At 39.2% G+C, this 26,240-nt stretch overlaps 1 protein-coding gene across 8 annotated transcripts in view; it reads right to left on the bottom strand.

The window, feature by feature from the left end:
- The window catches only part of LOC135626254 (chromatin modification-related protein EAF1 B-like), a 38,510-nt gene that overhangs the window by 11,993 nt on the left and 277 nt on the right, over window positions 1–26,240 (bottom strand). Inside the window, exons 2-22 of one of the 8 annotated variants that reach the window (XM_065131441.1) lie at window positions 16,761–16,978; window positions 16,623–16,677; window positions 16,411–16,508; window positions 15,822–16,306; window positions 14,830–15,728; window positions 14,628–14,747; window positions 14,152–14,409; window positions 11,315–11,467; window positions 10,993–11,073; window positions 9,702–9,759; window positions 9,034–9,626; window positions 8,895–8,960; window positions 8,538–8,595; window positions 8,212–8,408; window positions 7,793–7,846; window positions 7,633–7,713; window positions 7,064–7,201; window positions 6,796–6,912; window positions 6,289–6,389; window positions 5,955–6,173; window positions 5,411–5,807 (exon numbers count right to left, since the gene is read on the bottom strand). In XM_065131441.1, the coding sequence (XP_064987513.1) occupies window positions 5,411–5,807; window positions 5,955–6,173; window positions 6,289–6,389; window positions 6,796–6,912; window positions 7,064–7,201; window positions 7,633–7,713; window positions 7,793–7,846; window positions 8,212–8,408; window positions 8,538–8,595; window positions 8,895–8,960; window positions 9,034–9,626; window positions 9,702–9,759; window positions 10,993–11,073; window positions 11,315–11,467; window positions 14,152–14,409; window positions 14,628–14,747; window positions 14,830–15,728; window positions 15,822–16,306; window positions 16,411–16,508; window positions 16,623–16,677; window positions 16,761–16,849 (4,317 nt within the window). In that variant the 5' untranslated portion in view covers window positions 16,850–16,978. Of the gene's footprint in view, window positions 1–5,410; window positions 5,808–5,954; window positions 6,174–6,288; window positions 6,390–6,795; window positions 6,913–7,063; window positions 7,202–7,632; window positions 7,714–7,792; window positions 7,847–8,211; window positions 8,409–8,537; window positions 8,596–8,894; window positions 8,961–9,033; window positions 9,627–9,701; window positions 9,760–10,992; window positions 11,074–11,314; window positions 11,468–14,151; window positions 14,410–14,627; window positions 14,748–14,829; window positions 16,307–16,410; window positions 16,509–16,622; window positions 16,678–16,760; window positions 16,979–25,637; window positions 26,169–26,240 lie in introns of those variants that run through there. The other 7 variants (XM_065131436.1, XM_065131437.1, XM_065131440.1 and 4 more) reach the window with 7 other exon arrangements.

Raw genomic sequence — 26,240 nt, forward strand, 5'->3', positions numbered from 1 at the left:
TAGATGATGGAATTTTAAAGATAATATTATAAAATTTTTAAAAATAGGATGGAAATATATGTAACTTGAAACTTAGATGGGATAATATTAATATTCTTTAGAATATCCAATATAAATATGAGCTTAACAAAAGAGGTTTTTGGTAAAACTAAAGGTAGAGGTATAGCTTTATGAGAGAGTTGGTGGTGTAACGAAGTTCAAAAAACAATTATTAATACTAAAAGATCATCCTTTAAATATTGACAAAATTATAAAAAATGAGAAAAAATAAAAGATATAATCTAAAAAAGAGGATAAAAGAGTTGTTAGTATGGCAAGATATAAAACATGATAATTTTTATAACTAAGGATGGAAAAAAAAATACATATTGAATTGTTAAAACTAGAAAAATAAAGTGTAAGGATTTAGTTAATATTAGATGCATTAAAGATGATAATCAAAGAATACTTATTAATGATAATGAAATTGAAGAAAGATGGAGAAATTAGTTTTATAAATTATTTAATGAATATTCTACAAATGATAGCTTTAGCGATAGACAATAGTTGTAGATTTAATAATCATAGATTTTTTTCTAAAACTTACTTACCTAAAATTAATTTGATTTTATGCCTGGAAGATCAATAAAAGAAGTTATTTATTTATTAAATGAAAAGTATGGAGATAAAAAGAAAGATTTGCATACGATTTTTATATGACTTTTATTGATTTATAAAAAGCCTATAATAGAGTTCCTAAAGATTTATCATGATATATTTTTGAAAAGAATGATTTATTGACTAATTATATTAATTTATAATGGATATGTATGATAATATAACTACTAGTGTTAGAACTACATAGAGTTTGTCTAGTGAGTTCCTATTAGACTACATCAAGGATCCCTTACGTTTTTCACATTGATAATAAATATTCCATTCATTTACCGAATACACTCTAGTAAGAGTAATGTATTTATCAATGATATTGTCTCAATCGATCTAATACTAAGCTTGAGTTATGGATGTAATTCTCATAAACTAAAGATTTTAGATTACGTAGAACTAGAACTGAATACATGAGATGCAATTTTAGTAATATTAGGAATAAACGAAAGGATATAGCTAAATTGGATAGACAAGAAGTTTCATTAAATAAAAGTTTTAGATATCTTAGATCAACTATTCAACGAAGTGGAGCGATTGATAAAGATATAATTCATAGATTAAAAAATAATAATTTAAAATTTAAAATAGCCAAAGATGTCAAGAGTCTTGTGTGGTCATCACCTTTAACGTTAAAAAAAAAAATTGTAACGAGTAAGTGGCGTAGGTAGAATTTGAGCTCAAGACCTTGCAATAAACTTCCAAAGTTTTTACTAGCTAAACTAGCAGACACCTTCACACATACTCCGCGACACCAAGCCACTTACCCACAATGTTAAAGTCCTCTAAAAGTTGTCTTATAAAAGAAAGTTTTATAAGACAATCTTTAGAATAGTAGTGCTTTATGGATCTATGATGGGTAGTTAAAACACAACATACAAAAAGTTTGTGTCGTTGAGATGAAAATGTTGAGGCAGATATGTGAAGTTACAAGGAAAGATTAAAAAAATATTTTTATTTATGAACAATTAAGTATCGATTCAACAGAGGGTAAAATGAGGAGAATCGTCTAAGATTGTATGAACATGTACAAAGGAGACCAACAAACGCAATAGTTAGAAGTAAAATGATTACTACTGGTGGAATGTGACAGGTGGAGAAAGACCTAAAAAGGCTTTAATGAAAACTACAAATAAAGATCTAATACTCTGAACCAAGGATCGTTTTTTCAAGCATCGAACTCGTTTTGGTGATCTAGTCAGACTGATACATACCGATCAATATTGGTGTACCATGTGTCGATACACCAATATGTACCATTGTTTTAGAGGAAGAAAAGGAAGAAGAGGAAGGGGCGATGGAGAAGGTAGGAAGGAGCAAGGAAGAAGAGATAATCGAGGACGAGGAAAGAAAAGAGGCATACCTGAGAAGCAATTAAGGCAAAGACCATGCGTAGTGGCGATGTGCAGCGAGATCGCTGCAAGCGGAGGTCGTCGTGTGTGGTGAGGTCATAGCCTGCGTGAGAAGCGAGGTCAGTCACAGTAAGAAACGGAGGTCGCGGCTACATGAGAAGCGAAGGCTGCGTGCTCGAGAAATGAGAAGTGATTAGCGTTGGGAAATTTTTTCTCTTTTGTATGGGTGGACCGAGTTGAAGGCGGTCCATGTACCAGTTAATGCCCAGATCGATACATAGCGCCTATTTCGTACTAGTTCAGGCAAAACGCCATTTATCACTCTGAAGTATACCATTTTACAATCTCAAAAATAGCGGCACACAAGGAACTCTAACCTTCATGAAGATGTGGAGAGTTCATACGATGATATAATGCATTCTAAGACTATCTTGATGTCATTTTTTGAGCTAAGGTTGTGACCACAATATCAAGTACATGCTTGACATAGGTACGAGTAGTGGAATGCGGTATAGCTAGCACATTTCACAATTTGTACTAGTACCTCGATCCTTGGGAAGAGGCTAGTGAGTAAGGACTTATATCCAACATCAAATCTAATCAATGAATCTAAAGATACAATCATCTGTAGTAGTGAATTTGACCTACACCATGTGAACCTGATTTAAATAGTTTTAATCAAAGAATGCCATTTCGCCCAGACTAGTACAAAACGAGTAGTAGTATTTGCCAGTCTGAGATTGAACTGGTATATGGATGGCCCCCATTTAGGGCAGTCCGATTCAGCCATATAAAAAGACTTGCATCTTCTACACTAATTGCATCTCCTCATACTCGCACAAGACCCATCCCGAGATCCTCTGTAGCATATCACCTTTTGGGAAACGCACCTCTTCTCCTCCTCTTCCTCCTTCCTCCACCACCTCCTCCTCCTCCTTCCTCTTTCTCCTTTTACTCCACTCTCCGTTTTTGTTCTGAGTCACTAGTACGTACTGATCTGGCGATGAATAGACCCCTAGCACCCAAAATTGGTACCCGAAACAGTGTTCTTTGGTTTTAATTCATAATAACTATATAAAAAATGGTCCAGTGAGATATGGGCCAATGTAAGAAAAGTTGCTTGGAGATCTTAAAAACATAAAGAACATCAATTAGCCTATTTAACTGCATATGAGTTGATTCAGGCTTTTGAACTTGATATTTTCTGTACATGACAAGAAAGGGTGACTTAAGGATTAACATGTTTAAATTTATGCTAAGTACTCATTCTCAAACAGAATAATGAACAGATCTTAGGATATGACCTTTAAATTGATTCAAACATAGTAACTATATTGGAAAATTTAGATCCAGGACAATCAAGAAAGATTAATGGGTTTAAGGGTACGTGGATTAACTATGGACTTTCAAACCCATAAAATGAGATCAACAAATGACTCTCCACTTGCCAATGTAATAATCAAGGTAGATAATAAGTAGTAATGTTGTGACACGAAGAGAGTAAGAGGTGATCCTTAAGATTTAGTTCTAATAAAAGGAATTTGACATGGAAATTGAACCTAATATCTTGGCATGAGCAAGGGTACTTAGTCGACCCAAATAAAAATACACTTTAGACCTAGGTTCGACGGTGAATAAGTGATAGAACATAAGACCTAGGTTGCATGGGGAATAAGTTATAGAAGATAAAATCTAGGTATCTATACATGGAACAACTGTGGAAGACACATGACAAGACATAGCATATGACATGTTTACTCCTATATTTTGATGATCAATAACTCAACTAATGAGTTGGCAAGATAAATTGTTTTAAAAAAGTTGCAGATTACGGAGTCAAAATGATCTCCGAAGAGATTCAACTCATAGAAAAGACTTCAAGAAGTGTGAAACATGGACAACAGTCTCAAAAAGCCCGAACTGGGCTAGGCCTATCCTAGGTGGTACCCATCAGGCAATGGTACGCACTAGGCCAGGCATTAGTGGCACCTAGAAAATGCCCAGGCAGCAATACCACCTGACAGCACCGATAGCACCAGTGGTGATGGTGCATGGTTGTTCGGCGATTATTCATAGATTTTGAAGTACTCTCACACTTTCTCTCACAGCAAAGGAAGGCTAGGGCTTTCATTAGTATCCCCACCAGCTGAGTGGCCTTGCAGCACAGGAATGAAAGTGAACTCGAGTATTCTATGTGCAAGAGAAGCATGAAAATTCTTTTGTCAAGCTTCTTTGAATTATAAAATTCTTTAGCTCTCTCACACTATTTTAGGTGCCCATGAGGATAAACACAAGGATAGGAGGACTTGGAGACAAATACATATCAAGAGTCAAACTTCTACTTTATGCCTTTGTGGAATGAAACCTGGAAAAGCATTGAAATGTACAATACATATAGTATCTCCTCAAAACAAGTGATGCCACAGTCTTAAAATGTCTCTACCAAGGTTTACAATTTTGACTGTCGGTGCCACCTAGACCATAGAGAAGTGAATCCAACCCTATAGTCCGAGCAGCACAATCAGTATGGTTATCATATCAGGCAATAAGCCCAGTATCAAATGGCACTGAGTAGTTTGACCAGTAAATACTGGCCCATACTAACCAATATTCCCGGTTTCTAGACCTTGGACTCTGCAAAATTTACCACCTCTATTGTCAACATATATGCAACCTAGGACACCTCTGAATGAAAATTAGGTAAGGCCCTAAAGAAATATGGGATATTCTCAATCTGTTGAGAGAATTCTATTAACTTTATTTACTGATGAAGAGAATATATGGGATATTCTCAACATATATGCAACCTAGGACACCTCTGAATGAAAATTAGGTAAGGCCCTAAAGAAATATGGGATATTCTCAATCTGTTGAGAGAATTCTATTAACTTTATTTACTGATGAAGAGAATATAAATATATACAAGTAATTACAAAGAATAATAATGACAACACTTGAATATTCTGCATGATTGAAGAAAAATTAGAAACCAAAACTGCATATTAGTAACAATTATGATAACTGGTTGGAATTAATTGGAACAAAAAAATAGTAGAGGATTAATATTCAAATGTTTGGACTGAAAACTGCTCCTCAAATCCACAGGTTGGCTAAGAGTGCTTATTATCAATAACTTCTTTTTTTATTTATGTTAATCCTAGAGAAAGCAAGCTTTCTTTAATTGATGTTGTCATGTAAGAAAATATGAATTGAACACTGATGATCAATATGAGATAGAAGCTTAAAGTTGACAATCCAAAGCACTATTTATATCTTCAAAATCTCAGTTCTTGTTGGGAAAAAAGTTGAATTCCAATAAATAATTTATTAAGATATTTATAATATGCAGAAACACAAAAAACCACTCCAAAATTATGTAAGAGCAAACTGATGCAAGTAGTCACAAAGCTCACCCGCAACATTTGCAAAGGATCCCGTGGGCGCATCATTGAGTTTCCTGGGCTACATATAGCACTTGGATGAACATTGACAGAGTTTTGCACCCCCTGACCGCCACTTGAAAGCATGCTTCCAGTGGAAACCATGTTCAGCATGCCTGGGGAACTTATTCCTTGAAATGATGGCCTTGGCAAGGGAATTCCTCGATTCACCCCAGGCATCATTCCCATGCCACCAGCACCAGGCAACATTCGGACACTACGATCAACTCCAACTGGTAGAGACCCAGATAAGGACATACTAGATTGTTGAGGATTTCTTCCAGAAAGCATTTGGCTATACTGTTGCATTCTTTGTGGATCATCAACAGGTGAGCTAGATGGTCTTGGAACACCATACCTCTGGGAATCTCTGTGGCAACAATTTTTTATTCTATAAGCACTAGAAGTACATCTCAGAAATCATGTGAGATGAGAAGAATTGGGATATAATCACTAAAAAACCTATTTTTAATATTTGATATGATAGAAGCAAGATGGAGATTCTAGATCTGAATACCTATAAGAGGAATTCAATGGTGCAGAAGATGGTGGCAAGCTGCTAGTTAGGCCCATCCCAGGAGATCCCTGTAACATGGTACTCACACCTGATGTAGGAAGACTCGGAGGCACAGGACCTTGATGGTTCCCGACTCCTAAGCTACCAGCATGAGGCCCCTGATACCCAAGAGGAAAAGCATCTGGGCTTGAAGAGATTGATTCGCAAAAATCAAGTGGCCTGTACATACAACAATAAAAGATGTATGAAATGATTAAGCCTGCAAAGGCAAACAGGTGAACAAAGGTAAAAAATAAATTAGTGACAGATAGCAAGAATGGCCAAATTAGCTTACGTTAATATTCCTCCATTCAAGTTGTTTGGGCATACATGTGAAAGAGCAACCACATGAGAACTATGAGCTGGTGTCGTTGGCTTCTGTTCCTGATTATCATTCTTCACAAAATACAAAATTTCACAAAATGAGGGTGAATCATAGCATGCTTTAAAAAACCAAGTTGCAAATAGGTTTGTATAGAATTAAAAATATGGTAGCATATTTCACACAGTGATTGCTAACCAATTCTCTGCACCCGAAAACTGGAAGCTACCAAAAACCACAAATTAAAGAAACCAGCTAATGGGTTCGATCAAACAATGCAATTTTAGGTTCTAGTTATTAGCAAATTGTCCAGTCTGCATAACGTTTCCGAGTTGCAGCAAATTAAAGAATAAAAAACCATATTTAGCCGTTTAGCGCATATAAGCAAATTGAAACTAGACAAACGAGATATGATGTTATCATGAATATAAAAAAAGTACACAAACTAGGCACTAATACAAGATTAACCAGAAAAAGGACCTGACGGCTATAGGAAGACAGTTTCTGTCCAAGCAAGATAATCTTCTCAAAATGTGCCTTCAGAATATCCTCTTCCATTGGTCCCTGAAGGCGCTGAAACAATTGTCGTGCACTTCCCTGATGTGCATTACAAGACAAATAATGTTAGATAAGTTTGACAAGGACCAATCTACAGCATAAGTAGAAGTTCATGCCTTCAACAACCAATCAATAAGAAAAAAGGAAAAAACAAAGTGCATATCTCAGAAGCAGTAGCACGAGTTCTTGCCTTTGGAATGCCAGGTAGAGTGGATGGATAAGGTTGGGATGAACCAGAATCTTCCGTGCTGTCAGCCCCATCTCCGGCACTTTTGTCCATCAAAAATTTGTGCCGCTCTTTGCATTCTTTAGGCTTACGGAAGATACACTGACATACAGATGCATTATTATCATGAATCCATGAAATAAGGTAGAAAGGATTTGTGAAAAAAGTAGAATTTTCTAGTGGTAAAATGAACTGAATAAAAGAAAAAGAATGAACCAGGAAACACTATTGGTCTTGGAAGACAACTGTTTAAGAAAGAAACAATAGTGACAAACGACAAACTTTTTCATGAAATTCTTTGAATGAAGATAAAAAAGGGGAAAAGTTTGTACACAAGTGATAATGTAAATAAACCAAACAGAGAACTGAAATTTAAAAGGTAAAATGAAAAAAAAATAACATCATGATTCTGATCAGGAAGACCTGAAAATCAATAAAAGAAACCAACCATGCAAAAACATTATTATAGCAGCACGATATAGGATTCATGCAAAACTGGCATCTCGAGCATGGATTAAAAAACACGGATTCACCTTGAACTGGAGGGTGCTGTTGATTGCATCACTAACTAGCTCCCAGTTTGGACCCATATCATGAACAAGGACAACAAGTGCCTGGTATAAGCATGACACAATAATCAAAATACATTTTAGATGACAAAGATAACAATGCAAATGACAACATCAAAGCAACCTGGTCCTCAAAATTTGACCATAGACTTCCAGATCCAGACTGTCCAGCAGCCATCTGCCACATGGAAGAAGACTTTCAGGAATCAAAATTAATACAATCATCAAGCTAAGTATGGACAACCAACTCATTTCATGTCATATTTTCATAATGATGCGAATAAAAAAAAGTTTTTTTCCTTTTTATTTTCTCCACTATGAATACTGGACATCTAAATAGAAGATACACACTGGAACTAACTTTACCCAAGTACACGTCATAAACACATAGACAAGTAGGCATTGAACTCCAAGATGAAAGCATAAGATTTAAGAACCTCAGTGAATCCTGAAAGACCTAACTATACTCTGATACAAATGATGCTGCCACCAAAAAATCAAAATGAAAAACAAAACTATAAAAAAAAGAAAAAAAAACTATACCTTCAATGCTTTACTTTTTCTTACACGATCCCGATTAGCAATAAGTTTGACGAGCTTATTTGAATTGGACATATTACTCATCTGGGAATCAACCGGTGAAGGCAATGAACCGGCCACAGGGGTAAGTGCCTCAAGCGAAGCCTCCAGCGGTTGCTTCAGAAGTTTTGGCTTCTTGGCAGCATGTTGACCGTAAACAACTGTAACCATGTAACAAAGATCCCTTTTTAGGAAATCTCAATGTAAAATAATGAAAATCATTTGTCAAATAATGTGAAGTATTTAAATGATCTTATATATATAACAATAGTCAAACTCAAAGAAATTACCAGTGCCTCCATTTGAGTCAAAATTTTGTGACTCCATTCTCTTCTTAACATGTTCCTTCTGAAACCCACAGGGAAGCATATAAAATAGAGTAAAAATAATAATCACGCACAGGCCTTGACATACGGTACTTATTCTAGCAAAATAAACCACACAGCAATAGAAAGAAAAATCAGATCGAAAACAGAGAATAAAATATCAGAAATGACAGCTACACAAGACATTAAACACCCAGAAAAACCAAGTAGAAGAAACACTCTTGGAGGAACTCAAGACCTACATGCGATGCTCCCTCCCTTAAGATGTGGCATCACAAAACCTTGTGAACTAATTAATGGCATATTGCAAACACAAATTACCTGTTCATGCTGAATCACAGGATCAACATGCAACCTTTGGTCGTACGAGCACCCCTGGATTGAAGCCTGATACATTACATAGTATCACTTTACCCAAAAAAAAATTGCAAAAAAGATGCTCAAGCACAAAAGTCTTTACCTTTCCAGGAACAACTAAAAGATCAGGATCAGTCAGGTTTAGTGAATTCTTGTAGCCAAAATTATTAGGCTTCTTCTTCTTCTTTTTAGATGTTGAGGATATTTCATTACCATCATATTGCAATTGCTTCTCAAAGTCCATTGTAGACCCAACCCCTAAGTTTTTCCTGTGCATATATCCACCATGCAATGAATCCTGGTCATCTTGGAAAGAACTTGTGTCTTCACTTGATACATCTGTTTTAGTAGTCACTTGCAGGGGCCCATTAACTCCACAAGGATAAGGACTGACAACCCGTTGTCGAGTAGCTCTCTTTACACGTTTTGTCGGAATTGAACCAACACTAAAAGTATTTGAAGTTCTTTTACCATTCAATATAAAAGGTTGATTTCCTGATTTGATTTCCAAGCGAGGTTCATGAGACAAATGGGTACCACTTTCATTGAGTCTTGCAACAGTAGATTTCTGTCGCATGTGTTTTTGCTTTTTGTGAGAAAGTTTCGATGACAAGCCACCTTCAAAAGTTCCAGGAAGGAGATAGGTGCCTGTTTCACCTTCATCCTCATCATATATATTGTCCTGAGTTCCACCTGCTTCAGAACATATATACTGTGAGAAGCTCTGCATGATAAAAATCAAAACGAGAACTTGACAATCAGGATGATTACCTGCCACAGAATTGTTAGATGTCTCACAATCGTCCTGATGCAAAGAGTTACCAAATTTCTGGCATAATCAATCAAATAAATACCTGAGGATTAAACTTTAACATTGAATTTAAAGAATACGCACTTAAAGATGATTTACATGATAAACAAACTAATGCAAATATCTGTCATCCATAATGAAAAAAATTTATCACCCATTTGGAAACTCTGAGATTGTGTGTCAAACGTCTATGAAAACATAAGCAAAAATATGAGGCAGCAAGTGTTTGCCCTCATATGTTTCCAAATGAGTATGTTTTCTTTAATAAGTCTTGTGTTGACAGGTAGTAGCCTTCGATGAGAGGTAACGAGGGACTGTACAGCTTGTTTAGATTTTACATGATGAAACAAACTAACAAAAAGTTAGAACAAAGACTCAGGGCCATAGTGGCCTAATTGAAAAGTCATAAGTCCCCTACTTTGGTTCAGATGTATCAGCCAACAAAATTAGTCTCAAGTTAAAAATGTTAAACTACTCATTAAAACGTTCAAGTTATCACATAATCCTACTTGGAATTAGAATGACCATGGCAAAGTATAGAAATGTCGAGATAATTTTAGGTAGTGTCCCTCATGAATATAACAACTGCAACAAATAAAAAAAGGAAAAAAGAAGCTTTTCCCTCAACACACAGTCAAATAAGAATGGTTCACTGAGATACCCCCAACTTATTCAATAAACATTCAATAATTAGTGTAATGTATCAATTATTCATCACCTAATAAATGATATATTTGAGTTATTAATTTGTGATACTATTAGTTCTCTGATGGTGGCAACAAAGAAGTTGATAGGTTTATTGTATAACCAGTCAGATGAACATATCTAGGGTGATGCTCGGCTCCATGTTAAGATTGCTACATTACCAACTAGGTACCAAATGCTTGAGTTATGTAATCTGTCTTCATGCAAGTCAAGGCTCCATGTTTGATCCTTGCCAAATCCCATATTGAAGGCAGCCTCATGCACTGGCCACCTTTTAACTAAAATTTGTTTCACCCAATCCTAAAAGTTTTCTTGGGTTAAGAGCAGTAACATGCGTCCATGCCCATTTTTATCATTGCAAATTCTTTAAATTTTTCTTAGGTTCGAAAAATATTTTCCAAAGATAAATCATTTCCAGTATACCAAGTGTTTTATTATGCTCCTCATAAGTTACATTTGCTGGATAATATTATATATATATAACACCATTTACTGTGACAGTAAAATAAATGAAAAGGGCAATAAAAGACAAACAAAAGAGCTTACTTTGCAGTGCAACCACTGAGACTCCATAGATTCTCTGTATGCCTGCATTGCACCAGGAGGTATTGTGTAGAAAAGACTTTCCTGCAGAAGAAACCAACCAGTATCATATGAAAGCCAAAAAATCAAATGTCAGTACAACTTGCATGCTGTATGCTAAAGTAAGGCAGAACATATGGACAAGTTATACTGACACAATCAAGAAGTACAATAAATACAATACTTGCATGATGTAAGAAGACTTTCCATAAGTAGAATTCCAAGATACAGCAAAATGTCATACAAAATATTTTCTCTACATGATAGGAAAGAATCTAGTTCATACTTCTGAAAGTGGATCTTCCCAAGGTATTTTTAAAATGGTTGCATCATTTTGTCTCTTGGGAGCAGTTGGTGCTTCAGCCAAGATGGCATAACTTGCTGTGCTGCTATTATGTTTCAGGAATTTAACTGCATAATCCAGTACAGAAACTCGACCCTACTCAGAAAAAAAAAAACCATATCAGACATCATCCAGGAATAATCAATGTAAATGTTAATTGTCTATAGTCATGCATCTATGAAGCACAAGCATTTAAAATGTTTGCCACATTCATGACAAAGGACACCAGCACTACATAACATGTAGTTCAAACATATAGGACACTTGTACAGTCTACATATATTAGTAATAATGTACTGTATACATATTAGACACTTAATCATCCACATTAGACTTCAAGGTATCGAACATTGACTTGTGTGTAATTTGGACTTTTGACTTCCTCAATGTTTATATGTGTGTACCTAGTAATTTTGTGAAAATTTGCTACTTCTATGAATGGTTGCTATGCTTCTTATAAGTTTTATTTATGTTGATCATAGATTGTCTACATAATACAAAGTATAAATTTACAGTAACATATAATAATATACATGTATCACTCGTGGCCATGCATGTGGTGACCTACTTATATAAGATTTGTCATGTCGGCGTGCCCATATCATGTCATTACAATGTCTATCATAGGTTACAATGAAATGCTTCACATTCCAATACAACTCTGATTTGGCTATATGCACCTGGTACATGGTGCCCATACCAGCTGGCACAGACCATTATTTCATGGTGTAATAGCCAACCAAGATATAGACCAAGCAGCTCCATCCAATTTGGTCCTGTATGAACTGTATTACCAGTAAACTTCATCATACCAGGCTTATTGGGTGGTGAGAGTCTCAATTTGAACCAGGTGGTCAGTCTATCATCTAACATCGGCCGCCATTTTTTATTATTGACAACCATCATTTTTTTTTTCTTTTTTTCTGCCTCTCTCTCTCTCTCTCTCTCTCTCTCTCTCTCTCTCTCACTCTCTCAACCCGGCTCTCTTTCTCACCCTCTTCATCCATGCTGCATCACCACCTCCTCCACCTCCATTATCTCTAGCAGAAAGAGCTGCTATGATTAATTGAACAGTGATGTTCAAGAAAGATAATTGACAATAATAAGGGTGCTGCAGAAAAAGAACAGGACACTTACAAACCTTTTTTAAAAGAAAATAGCAATCAGTGTGCTGTTATACCAATAAACAGCAAAGAAAAAGGATTTAGAGTAGTAACCAAGAATGACTAGGGAATGACAATGAGAAGGGTGAGGTGTCAGGCCATGAGCAAGGCAAATTGAGAAGGGTGAGAAGTATCAGACAAGAACAAAGATAAATTCATAGTTAATCAACATAACTAGGATGCTAAAATGGAGAAAACTGTATAATAAAAGTTTTACTTCTCTAATCCATAAAATCACATCTTCCAAAACTTAATTCCTGATCACTTTAATCTCCCAGCCAGTTTAGGTGTACCGTAGTTCTAAATGGGACCCTTATAAGATTTCCAAGGCAGACATTAAAAGATTAGCACTAAATCATCTGATAATCCCAAGAAAATAACAACATAGTTCCAAGCTTAATTTAGCTCAACTTAATGAAACCAAGACTTCAATTGCTTGCAGCCATTACGTCCCTCCAAAATAGACACATTTCATAAAGTAGATTAACCCACACCCAAGATTGCCAAGCCATGTAGCTCAGCCAAACAAAACCTCATTTGTACTTCGAATGAATCATGTAACAGCACAGGAAGATAAGAACTTCTAGGACAAGCACAACATATTTCACCAGAAATTATGTAAAATCTGATGAAGGAACCAAGCAGGCTAACCTCCAAGCACCAAGAAATAAGTGGTTTAAAACTACTCAATCTGGCAGGTATGATGAGTTTCCATATCCAATATAGCTATTTTTTTGAGCCATTTATTAGCCAACCTGCAATGTTTGATCCTATGAAGTTTGAGTCCTTCAAAATGCTTTTTGAAGCAATCTGACACTCCTGCTACAAATTAAGCATCAAAGCTGGTGAAACAACAAAAAACTTTCTTTTCATCCTAAGATGCTAAAATGGTCATTATCTACTAAGCAATAATTATGATCATAGATATTTTACCAATACAAAAAAGCTAGAATCCCTGAAGAGTGAAGTGTTGGAAATGAACATCCACATAAGGGTAAAAAGGATCAAATATTATGGCAAACTTTTCATAAACTAAATTCACAATTTAAAAGCACTAAAATGTTTATATAATTATAAAGATTTATGATAATATAAATCCAAATGGGATAGAAAAGGAGGCAAATCCTAGTGACACCATTAAAAGAAGGACAAGCCATGGGTGTTGAATAGTAAAAATACAATTAAAAATTCCTCTCTTGTGACACTTCAATAAGCATAGACTATAAGCTAGAGGAGAAGAATTATATTTTGACAAATTTCAAGTAAATAAATAAAAAACAGAATCAGAAATTGCAAGAAATATAAAACATGCAATCAGATTTTCACAACATAAATATATGTGGATTATTTTTTGTGAAAATATAACTATTCTGTTATGCAAGTAAAATTCACGAAGTCCAACAATCTGAGAATAGAAAAACATACAAGAAAAACAACCCAAAAGATATTCCGAAGTAAACATGTAAAGTACAACTTAACTGAAAGTAGAAAGATGTCAAAAGCTAGCTTCTGCAACAAGATAATGTTCAGAGTATTAAGCATGAACCATGTCATCCCTACTCAGATTCCACTTCCATAATATTACCAACATAAGAATATCTAGTGCCAATTTCTAACCTGGTTTCTCTCTACCTCAGTCCCATTGACATTTGATAGCCTAAGCCTATCTGATTCACACTTGTCATGCACTGCATTAGGTGCCATGTCACCAGCATGAATGACCTCAGCTTCATTCCAGAAATGCATAACAGCCTTGGCCACACTTCTAGCAACATTTTTCTGCTTGCGCAATATGTTTACCTGTTCAAACTTTTCTTGACCACAAGAAGCCCATCGAGAAACTTGGGCAGCAGCTGAAATCTTCCACAACCTCTCCTGTTTACATACAATTAGTTAAGGGATAAAACAGAAGAACGAGGAAATAGGCAAAAAAAAATAACAACTAAATCAAAACACGTGAAAAATGTAGAAACAAACTCAACAAAAAAACATAGGTCAAAAAATCTAAATGTGAACCACCCATTGCAAATTTGAATCTACAAAATAAAAATAGACAACATAATCAAATCCTGTATGGGGAGTTCATACTGGACCTGCATGAAATCATTTGCCATCCATGCCATTTCCTCAAGCACAAAATCCCAATGACATTTTTGTCGCTTCTCTGAACTTTTATAAGAGATTGACAGCTCCGCAGCCCTTCTAAGCCTTGCCTGAGAAAGAAAATTGATAGGAACTTTCATGATAAATGTTCTCATTATTTGGAACATATTCCATTAAAACATCTGAACAAACCTCTATTAATCTGGCTTCTTTTAATGTAGCATCTTCATGTGCCTTTTTGTGATCTAATGCAGAAGTCTCAAGCTCAGTAGTAGATGCAGAGCTCCTAGACACAAGGATGGCTTCTGAAGACTCGCAAGTTGAGGAAACCAGAAAGCTTGCTCCTATACCAGCTTTCCTTGTACAATTTGAATCACCTACAAAGTTATTCATTTTCTTTTCTGCCTCACAAATAATTTCATCATTCAGCTTCACAAGTTCAGAGTTGGTTATAGGTGTGACTTCACTCTGCATCTCAGTTCTACTGTCACATACTTCATTATTAATCTGAACAACTGAATTGTTGACGTCTGGTTGAACTGACCTAGATCTATCATTAGCAGTAATGGGGACATCAGCATCAACAGGCTTATTTTCTTTCAATGTGCTGTCATCTGGCATGGACCAGATTCCTATATTTGTTTTCTGGTCTTTAATGTCTCCATTTGAACTACCATCAGTCCTCAACATCAAAGACTGATCACCGTCAGTATTTTCATGAATGTTACAAGTACCATCTACACAAGTATTTGCCTCTGTGATATCTGCATTTAAGTTTTCAGTAGTAGCATTAGCAACAAAAGTTTTATGACTCAAATCATCATCATGATCGAAACAATGTGTACTTTTTTCTGGAATACCACATTTGTTGATAACTTCAGCACCGCACGGATCTTTCTTACTCTCATTAAACTCCAGAGGGTTGGATGATAAACAAACTGAAAGAGCATCATCCTTTCCAATAATATCACAGGATTGTGGTAAGGTACCATTAGAAGCTTTCTCAGCAAAAGATGAATGTCGATCGCAGATGTCATTTCCCTGAACATTTTCAGTAATCTTGAGTTCTTTTCCACCCTCAGGCAGTCCATCTATCATCATGTCAGCACAGATGTGATTATTTTGCACCAAATTCAGCTGCATATCGACTAGACCATCTGTATTTAAAGCCTTTGGTATAATACCTTCCGGGCTCGCTTCCTTTGAGTTTGAAATGGAAGATACAGCATGGTCTTCTACTGGCAGTCCTGATACAGACCCTTTTGTAACCCTAGGACAAGGCATGTAGGAAGACATAAAGGATGCTTTATTGCCATGACGAGAACTGGAATCAGTTAAACCTAAAGTGGCACAATCACGACTGACTCTGGATCTATTACGCCGGGCATATGCCTGACTTTTAGCCCCAACACGGAAAATAACAGAGTCTTCTGTTTCTTTCACATTATGAGAACCATCAACTTGAGAAGATTGTTCTGAAAGAACAACACTACCTCTTTTACCTTTATGTTTAGCATTTTTCTCCCCATGCTTGTTGTTTTTCCCATCCAAAAGCAATAAATTGTCTCCAATATTAGGTTCACGACCAATAGAACCTCCAGGTCTCCCACTGCTTTCAACGGAATCTCCATGTGGTGAAGAAGCCAATGTGAAGCTACCTTTTGCTTCACTGTCAAGCAAAACCACAAAAAAAAGAAGCATGAAAGATATTAGAAATTTATGTTTAATAGTAAACAGATCTTTTTTTAACTCCAATCGGTCAATGAACAAAACCTGGTAACATATGGCTCAGCAAGTTGATCTGTATAAGAAGTAGATTGTACACTGCCTGAAGCTGCATGACTACATTTAAAATCCAATGGATTCCCCCCCTACAACAATCAGAAGAAGTTGACAACATAAAAAAAAATGTTGAAAGGTAAAAATCAAATTGATAAAATCAGCAGGACAGATCAACAAGCACTAAGATACTGATGTGGAGTTACTTTCTCAAGAAATTTCAATTCCCTTCTACGCTCTTCACGTAAGTCAAATTCTTTCCTGTAGTTATTACAGAAAGTTAAATAAGTCTTGGCATCTAAAGACTGCACTCATAACATAAATTTGTGTCATTATCAACATACTGAAGTTCAGCCTGTGCCTTCTCGATTGCTGCATGACGTGGGGAAGATTTGGTGTCTACACCAAGTCCACAATCTACAACACCTCCCATGGGCGTGATCTCTGCATTTAGCAAAAGAGAAAACCTTGGGCTATGCCTATGCGTACTTGTATCTCATGCCTTTTGGCGCATCAGGAAAGAAATAGCTCAAACAGTAGTTCAGACATTTCCACAGAAGTTCTGCAAACCAAAAGAAGATTAATGCCAAAGATATGTAAATAGAAAAAATAAAAATAAATGATGATCCAATAATCACAAGCAAAAGAAAAAAACAAAGTGCCAAAGGCTTAAATACCTATAGATAATTACAATAAACTATAAAGAAAAACAAGTAATATTATATCCAAAGAATCCAAATGCACACATGTAGTGTATTGTTCTATATTTCTACCGTAGGACTAGCTAACTGCCACATAGTACATAGTTCAATGGGATAAATCTAAAAGGCTCGCCAAAAGGTTTGCCATAACTACGCAACCCACAGAATCTACAAACTGATGAGATATAGAAAAAGTGTAACTTCTGTTCCACATCAGAAAGGTAAACAGGGATACCTTAAAGGCTATGTAATGATCTCAAGATTCTTGGGTTTTGGCATTCAGCTAATATTAGCTTATGGCCAGCAGAACAAACAGATTCAGACTGCATGAACCAATGAACTAAGTTTGCTCTGATTTGCTACTTTGAAATGAAGCCAGCATGCTACAAAAATATAGCACGCTATCGAGAATGTACTACATAGAAAAAGCATGGAAAACACAGATCAATCATAAAATATTAAATTGGATTCCTTAATCTTATAATCTTATTTGGACATATAACAATGAGATAAATGGTTAAGTTATATGCTATCGGTTTTCATGTACATTAACATGTAGCTCAGAACACATACTTTTGCAACTCAATGCTATGAATGAAACATAACAATCACACTAATCTAAGTAATATGGGCAGCAATTGAAGCTTAAATCCTCAAAACAAACTCAAATGTTTTACAAAGCAGCAGAAATCCAAATAAAAGGAAGCAATAAAGTTGTTTAAAGCAAGATTCGTAATTTTGTACCCTACTAGAGTATCGAGTTCAGTTCGGTACAGTACGAGTATACCGAGCTGTCACGGACAAACTTTTAAACAAGGTGTTTGATGTAATGCTTATATCTGTCCATGTCTATTGGCATGTTCATGCCTTGTACAACATGTAAAGGGGCGGCCGAAGGCTTAATAGTCCCATTTTAGTTGGGTTGGTGGCCTCTTTAGGCTTGTAAATAAAGGTTGTGTCATGTAGACACGTGCGAGAGCTTTTCGGTCTGTAATGGACCATTTTACCCTTTGTTGTGCCACTGTTCAGAGCTTGTAAAGTCTGTTTGTAATTTGCATTGTCTATGAAGTGTTTTTCGGAGATGTTTGCTTGTGGATCCCGTTGGAGGCGTTCTCTCTAACCCGTTCTCTCTTTTGGTGGTCCTAAGGGACAATGGGAGGCTTCGGGGAGGCTGACCTTTGCGGACGGACGCGCGAGGGTGCCGCACGACTTAGGCAAATCCAGCTAAGTCCGTGTCATATGGTATCAGAGCGGGACAAGCACTCATAGAAACACTTGACATGCAAACGTGGGGGACCTAGCGGGGCTGCGTTGAGGGCAGTCAGCAACGCGCGACCGTTTGAGGGAAAACGGGCATGGAGATGTAGGGAAAAGAGTCGCTCAGAGGAGCGGGCATCTGAAATTGGCATTCAGAGGAATGGCCAACCCTTCGCGCAAGAGGCACCACGAGAACAGGCAAGCTTGGAAGAATTTGGAGCGCACAAAGGTTGGGATGGCTGAGTTTGAGCTACGGCTCAACGTTGACAACTATACTTGATGGTGCTCTAGGCAAGCGAGGCGCTTGGCAAGAATGAGACCATGCAAGGTGGAATGAGTTGCGCAACGACCAAAAGAGTTATGCAAAGCTCACAGAGGTGAGGGGAATTGCTAACTCGAAGAATTTGGTACTCATGCATGGGCTTGTATGCGGACGACGGAATGTTCGTGGCCATCCCAAGGCGACCGAGACTCGGCGCCATGGAGCATTGAAACTTTCTCTTTGGCAAGCGAAGGATACGTCCGTAGGAGGCTGAAGTGTGCAATGAGTTCAGCATGTTGCTAGGCCTTGAGGGGTGCAGTGGGGGCTGTATTGACGTGGAGTCGCAATCTAGCAAGTGCGTTTGCAGGAGGCAGAACAATGCACAGTTTGTTCAGCAGATCGGAGTAGTCCAAGGGGATGGTGGTCTCCGAAATGAAGAGAGATGTTGCTCCAACGGGATAGTTATCCAGGAGGGATAAGTCCCGGCTCTCCAGAGGGAGAATCATGTGAGACGGACCTCACATGTTGAGGAGGAGTACCTCACAAACAACAACTCCACGAAGCTCGATGGACTGAGCAAGCGGCGAGGAGTTGTCGCATGATCTCGCTCGAGAGAATGCATTAGTGGATGCATTGCGAGATCAAGTGGGGGAGCGACCTGAAGCAACTTAAATGAAGGCACACTTGGAGTCGATGTGGAGATCGGACTCAAGGGAGGGCTGACCTGTGGAATGGTGGGCACGAGGGCCACCATCGACTCAATGCGAAAACGAGGAGCGGAGCAACTTGGGCGTAACTTGGTGAAGTACCCAAGCCGCATGAAGGGAGCCAGCAGAGAAGTTGGAACATGGAGCAGAAGCACAGTGCTTTCCTTAGACAGAGGTCAAAGACATGAACTCTTGCAGAGGCAAGAGTAGGATCATGTTGTTCCATGGGTCCTTCATTCTGACGGAGCGGACTCATCTTGCATGGTGCCAAAGACGAAGGGAGCTTCTAGGCACATGCACCTTATCTCGGAGGAGCATTTGATGGAGGAACTAAGGCGACTCAATTTGCGGAGGCGAAGTTGGGTTCAGAAAGCCTTAGCACGGGGCAAGAGGACGCAGAGGCGGGTACTCTTGAAGAATATGCCACAATGTTGCCATTCAAAGTTGCCATGAAGGAAGCAGTGCGCAGCGGAGATTGTGTTGGTAGGGGCAGAGGCCCAGGATCCAGACAATGGTGCACAAATTACAGTGAAGTCGGTGGACTTCGGGAGCTACTAGGCGACGGACTGTCCTAGAGCGGTGCTTCATCTAGGTGTGACCCAAGAGTGGGTGGATGAAGGTCGATTGCCAAAGGAGCGAACAAAATCGAAGGTGGAGGAGACCCTGCGATGTATTGGCAGAGGCCACACATGGAGGGTTCACAATTCGAGTTTATTCCACAAGGATCAGAATGCAATGGAGATGTCACCAGGAGGCGACATGGTGCAGTGGATCGTGGTGGGACAGTTCGTGGCAATGCGATACACACGACAGAGTCCCGGGAGGGACTAGATCATATGGAGGTATGATCGGGAGCTACTGGGAGCTCCGCTTTGGTGAACAACACGACGGCAAGAAGGGCTATGGATTCAAGGAGTGAAGGCCATGGTACCGCAGAGGCGGGTCTTCCGGGCGTGCACCGAATTTTGCATCGGATGAAAACCTTGGTCATCAGCATATGGGGGCTGGGTTCCACCAAGGGAAAAGTTCGAATGCAAGTACCAGTGAGTCCCATGAGAGGGACTTGATCATGCAGAGGTATGATCGAAGCAGCTGGAGAGTTGGACTGCTCCAGAGCTCATATTCGCTTAAGGGAGCCCGACAAGTCAGAGGACAAGGTCGAGTAAGCGAACGTTGTTACCAAGGAAGCTAAGGAGAACAAAATCGGTGCAAACCCTACAATGTGATGGCAGAGGCCATGCATGGGAGTTGCAGTCTGTATTTCCATCGACCAAACAGACTGCTTGGAGAACACAGAGGTGTTGAAGCAGGAGGTCGAAAGGGGCGAGGAAGCGACGACAAGTCCAGAGGGACTTAGCTACCCAAAATCAAGCAATCAGTGAGAATGGAGGTGGACTCAGAGGAGTGTCACGAAGGCATATCTACTGATTGTGAAGAAAAGGGATGTAGATGCGAGGCGACGGATAGTAGGGCCATGGGCATGGCAGCGCCATGGTACCGCAGAGGCGGGACTTCCGTCAAAGTCATTGATCCCTTGCTCTCACGGAGGGAGAGCGCTTGGTCGTGAAAGGGGCCGAGGAGGTGGAGCATGCAGAGGCAATCTCCAAGTACCGAGACAAGGCTGAAGGGCAGAGGCCAAGAAACTTCGTAAGACCGGTGTCAACAAGTTTCTCATCAAGATAGCCGTAAGTGAAGGACTTCGGGTCATGCAAGAGTGCACGACCAAGGAACGAAGCAGGCAGTACGTGGTGCTGTACCTTTGCTACTCAGTGGAGTAGGCGGCAGGGTTGATGGAGAAGACGGTACAATCCCAGAGGCGACCTCATCTATCAGAGAATTACTCCAAGTTGGGGTGAAAACTTCCTGCATTCCAGAAGTTCAATGGCATTGAGAAGGTGAATCACAGTAGCTAACTCAACGCAAGGAGTGCAAACACTTCAAGTGCTTCAGAAGTGTGAGCAAAGAGCAGGCGAAGGCCAGTAACCAGCTCGATGCATGAAGTACAACCTCGAGGAGGCGGGCGAAGTCAAGTAACCTTTGCCTTCTCAACTCTTAAGAGAATGGGCGAAACCGAGTACCCCAGTTCTCTTATCTATCCAGCAGAGGAGCTCTGCACAAGTTCAAAGACCCTTCGAAGATAATGGAAGACAATAGTTGTCAAATCCTCACCAACGGTGATCAGTGCTACTGAGAGTAGATTGTCCGCTTCATTTCCCAACGAAATGCCAATCGAAAGCGGAAGTGATGCGAACCTACTTGGATGTGACAACTAACTGAAAGAAGAGTCAATGAGCAGATTTTGTGGAGGAAGGACCCAAAACTTCAGAAGTTTGCGAGGCGATGCTCGTTAAAGCTCCAACAAGCATCCACCCAGTTCAAGCAGCATGTGGAAATTTTGAGAAACTGGCGCAGTAAGAATGGTCTTTTCCTTCATTTGGTGGATCCGCAGGAATCAACGAGGATCAACACAACTCAGCCAACCCCACACCAGAGTCAGAGTCATTGGCGAGTTGAAGCAGCATGGCGGATCAAAGGTTCGACTACTCAGAAACAGCAGCGGAGAGCAGCTGGGAACCAGGAGGCGCATTGCAGCTGGAGCAGAAGATTGAAGACTCAGCAAAGGCGAAGAGTTGCAGTGTTCACAAAGGCTTCGACGAGGACGTCGAAGGGATAAGTGGGGGAGAATGTCACGGACAAACTTTTAAACAAGGTGTTTGATGTAATGCTTATATCTGTCCGTGTCTATTGGCATGTTCATGCCTTGTACAACATGTAAAGGGGCGGCCGAAGGCTTAATAGTCCCATTTTAGTTGGGTTGGTGGCCTCTTTAGGCTTGTAAATAAAGGTTGTGTCATGTAGACACGTGCGAGAGCTTTTCGGTCTGTAATGGACCATTTTACCCTTTGTTGTGCCACTGTTCAGAGCTTGTAAAGTCTGTTTGTAATTTGCATTGTCTATGAAGTGTTTTTCGGAGATGTTTGCTTGTGGATCCCGTTGGAGGCGTTCTCTCTAACCCGTTCTCTCTTTTGGTGGTCCTAAGGGACAATGGGAGGCTTCGGGGAGGCTGACCTTTGCGGACGGACGCGCGAGGGTGCCGCATGACTTAGGCAAATCCAGCTAAGTCCGTGTCAGAGCGGTACGCTCAGTGTATATATATATATAATAATAATTTTAAAAAAATAAAATAAAAGTTAAAAAATACAAAAAGGGGTAACATCACATCGTTTCTTCTCCCCACGTGGGGAGAAGAAAACCTCGAAGCCTCAGCGATGTTGCCGAGGTTTCTTCACGGGAAGTTTCTTCTCCCCGCAAAGCCTTGGCGACGTCGTCGAGGTTTCTTCTCCCCACGCCGAGGCTTCTTCTCCCCGTGTGAATTAGGAGAAGTCACCGACGATGCCGAGGTCTCCCCGCAAAGCCTCAGCAACGTCGCCAAGGTTTCTTCTCCCCATGCCGAGGCTTCTTCTCCCTGCGCGGATTAGGAGAAGTCGTTGACAACACCAAGGCCTCGTCGCCTTAGACGAGGAGGAGGCGACATCTCATCTGTGGCGTCCAGCAAGGGAGGGCGGCGACGAATCGAGATCGTCGAGGGAAAGAGGCGTCGAATCTCCAGGTTCTCCCTTTTCTTCTCCCTCTTCTTCCTTTTCCCTTGGCTAATACCGCCCGGTAGCAGGCGACAACGGTCGACCGTCACCGACCGATTTCGGATGGTAACGGGGCGAAAATAGCACCGGTCAACGGTACCGCTCGGTTGCGGGCGGCTTACGTACCGATCTGTTGGCGGACCCGTACATACTGCTCGGTAGCGGGCGGCTTACGTACCGATCTGTTGGCGAACCCGTACATACCGCTCGGTACGGGTGATATCATTCAAAATTAAAAACCATGGCTTAAAGGAATAAATTGACCAAGTAGCACATATGAAAGCAATGGACACGTTATAGAAAATGAATACAACTATGTGCTTGTGAAAATAAAATTTGATGCACCACTAAAACCACAAGTTCATAGAATTACTACAATCTCACTATCAGAAGAGACATTGTTATATAAAAAAAAAATGAATAAAAAATATGGTTGTTTTCCAAATGTATTTTGAATAATAAAAAGTAGGAGCGAGAAAATGTGACATTTTGTGTTACCTATGTGTATTCCTACATGATATTTTAACTAATCAACAATAGGAGAGAGAAAATGCAACATTTTGTGTTACGTACACTTATTCTTACATGATATTTCAACTAATCAGCAACAGGAGAGAGAAAATGTGACATTTCCTGTTACTTATGCTTATTCTTGCATGAGATGGTTAAAAAATGCAAAAATGCTAAATTAAACTATATAAAGTAATTGGGGCTCAATTTTCCTATTATGGTGCATAAGAAAAAAGGTCGACAACAACCATCAGTATGGTTTCAATTTATAACTTTGGGATCCACTACATGGATCTTTTCCTGCCATTTGAGCTGGAGCAAGAGCAATATTACTGGTCAACCTTAGAGAAATCAAGTATCTTTTCTAATGAATTGTTTTAGGCCTTCCTCTATTCGCCAACCCTAATTGACTCATCTTGTTTAGTAGTTGCATCCATAGGCCCCATTTGAAGAAAAAGAAAAGGAACAAATGCAGTGGAAAACTTATGTAGCTACAGATTTATCTATCACAAATGACACAAGAGACTAGCAAACTGAGGCATGGAATAGCTACCTCATAAGTTGGTGAAACGTATGGATGTAGCCAAATTTCAATATAACAAAGCTCTACATCAAACGAGAGCCCTTTTAAAATTCTTACTGGAAAAGAGTTAACTTCTCACACTTTGTTGACCAGTTAATCTGGACAGTAGTCCACCAACAATCATGTTTCCAAGGAATAGCATTAGAATGTGTTAGAAAATAAAAGGAACAATCTGGAAAGGAGGCCCCAAGATTTCAAGAAAGAAGTTTTGTCACTAGCATAGTTCCCACCAGCATCACTCGAGTACTTTTGTCAAGTTCACAAAGGACTTGAGCTAAAACAGGCTGACCCTTTTCCCATTTATCAAGAATGGCTAAATATTTATATGATGCTTCGCTCAAGCTACCTCATACCTACCATGCAAGATTGTTATCGGAGGATATCCAGTTGGTAACCATAAATGCTTATGTTTGGTAGCAAGTTAAGTCCATTTTAGCATATGAAATCCACCATCACCAAAAGGGTGTATGCAATGCATGAACGGTGTCCTAGAACACAATCCATTTTAGTACAGCATATGCAGTGCAAGAGACTCTCACCTATGTGGGATCTAGGTAGGCTCAATGTACATATCCTTATCTCTAAATATAAAGAGGTTGTTTCCATGACTTGAACGATGCCCTAGGTTGCAAATTCACCATCACCGTTAGGGCTAAAAGACAGAGGACTTTATGAAATGAAAGAGGACTTCCCAAGTCAAGAGTAAGATGAGACCTAAAGATGAGGAAGATCGGGCCACAACATAGAGTAACTCTTATATTATAAAATTGGCATAAGAGATGCCTAGCGTAAGTAAGCATAAACACTAAATTCTGTGCCACACAATGATTACAAATTGAGGCAGGAAATTTCAAGATCTTAACTGACTTCAAAAAATGAGTTCTAATCATATATACTCCATAGAAATTGATATTCCCAGTTTCAGAACAAAACTTTTCAAACATTAAAATTACTCGAAATCTTCACATGACTTTCCATACAAAACCAACTACCTAGTGTCTCACATGATTGAAAATGCCATAACACATATATTTCATTAAAATTCTTTTTCAGAGTATCATTAAGCATGGCGCTAATCATCATTATTGCTTCTTAACACATCAAACTTTCATTGCTAAGAATCACTACAACTAACAACAAATCCGCATCGGCTACCTAGAGAACAGCACAAATGTTCCTTATCAAAATAATTGATTTTTACTAAAAACTCATCGTCAACTGTAGGATGATAGACAACCATTGACCAATGTCAGGAGCAAAATGATAACAAGCATCCCCATGCATTGCATCATGAACCAAATTTGCTACCTGACAACATGCACAAACCCTTTTCGATTACAAACAATAAAACATTCAGGACACAACCTGCATTGTCACTTCCAAACGCAACTAGCACTAGATAACAAGTGCAGTTGCATAGATCCAATCCTAACAACTAACAGCACATGAACAAAGCGAATCAGGCGCATTCGAGTCCATCAAACAGATTTTTAATCACTATTAACCCAATTCTGAGGTATAAATTTCAGAGATTAGGAGTTCAAAACAAGATCTTTGCACCCGTAAATCACAGCAGAGCCAAAAAGGAGGACCTTTGCAGGCCAATTGAAGATCTCCAATCGTGCAGTCCAGTAGTTCAGACGAAGGCCTTCCTCGTAGGAGGTGGGAGGGAGGAAAACAGCGTTATCTGGCGTCGAGCAGGGTTCACAACAAATCAGAAAGGTCAGACAAGTATCGAGAAGAGAGAATTAAGAGCGGATAAGGGGGATTAGGGCTAGTGCTAGGGTTAGGGCTTGGAGTTGGAAGAAAGGCAAGAAGCCGCCACTAGGGTGTAAGATTGATGCTAGAATTTGGCAGTGCCCGAAGGAATTTTCGGAGAGCAAGGAAGAGAGAGAAGGAAAAAAGGGTTCTTCGGATCGAGGCTTAGGGTTTCGCGATCGAACTCGAAAGAGGGGAGGGACGTCGCGAAAGATGCCATGGGAGAGGAGATGTAAGAGGAGCTCGCAGATGGTTCGACCGGACCGGTTGAGGGACACGGTTCGAACCCAAACTCGAAGAGCGGATTCGGGTTCTGCGATTCAAACGGGTTTAAAGGGGCAGAAACCCCCAAATCCAAACGGGGGAGCGTGCTCGTGTGATCAGGAACGGGGAGCAGAAACCCTA

Source organism: Musa acuminata, chromosome BXJ2-11 (assembly GCF_036884655.1).
Source record: "Musa acuminata AAA Group cultivar baxijiao chromosome BXJ2-11, Cavendish_Baxijiao_AAA, whole genome shotgun sequence".
Taxonomy (NCBI): Eukaryota; Viridiplantae; Streptophyta; class Magnoliopsida; order Zingiberales; family Musaceae; genus Musa; species Musa acuminata.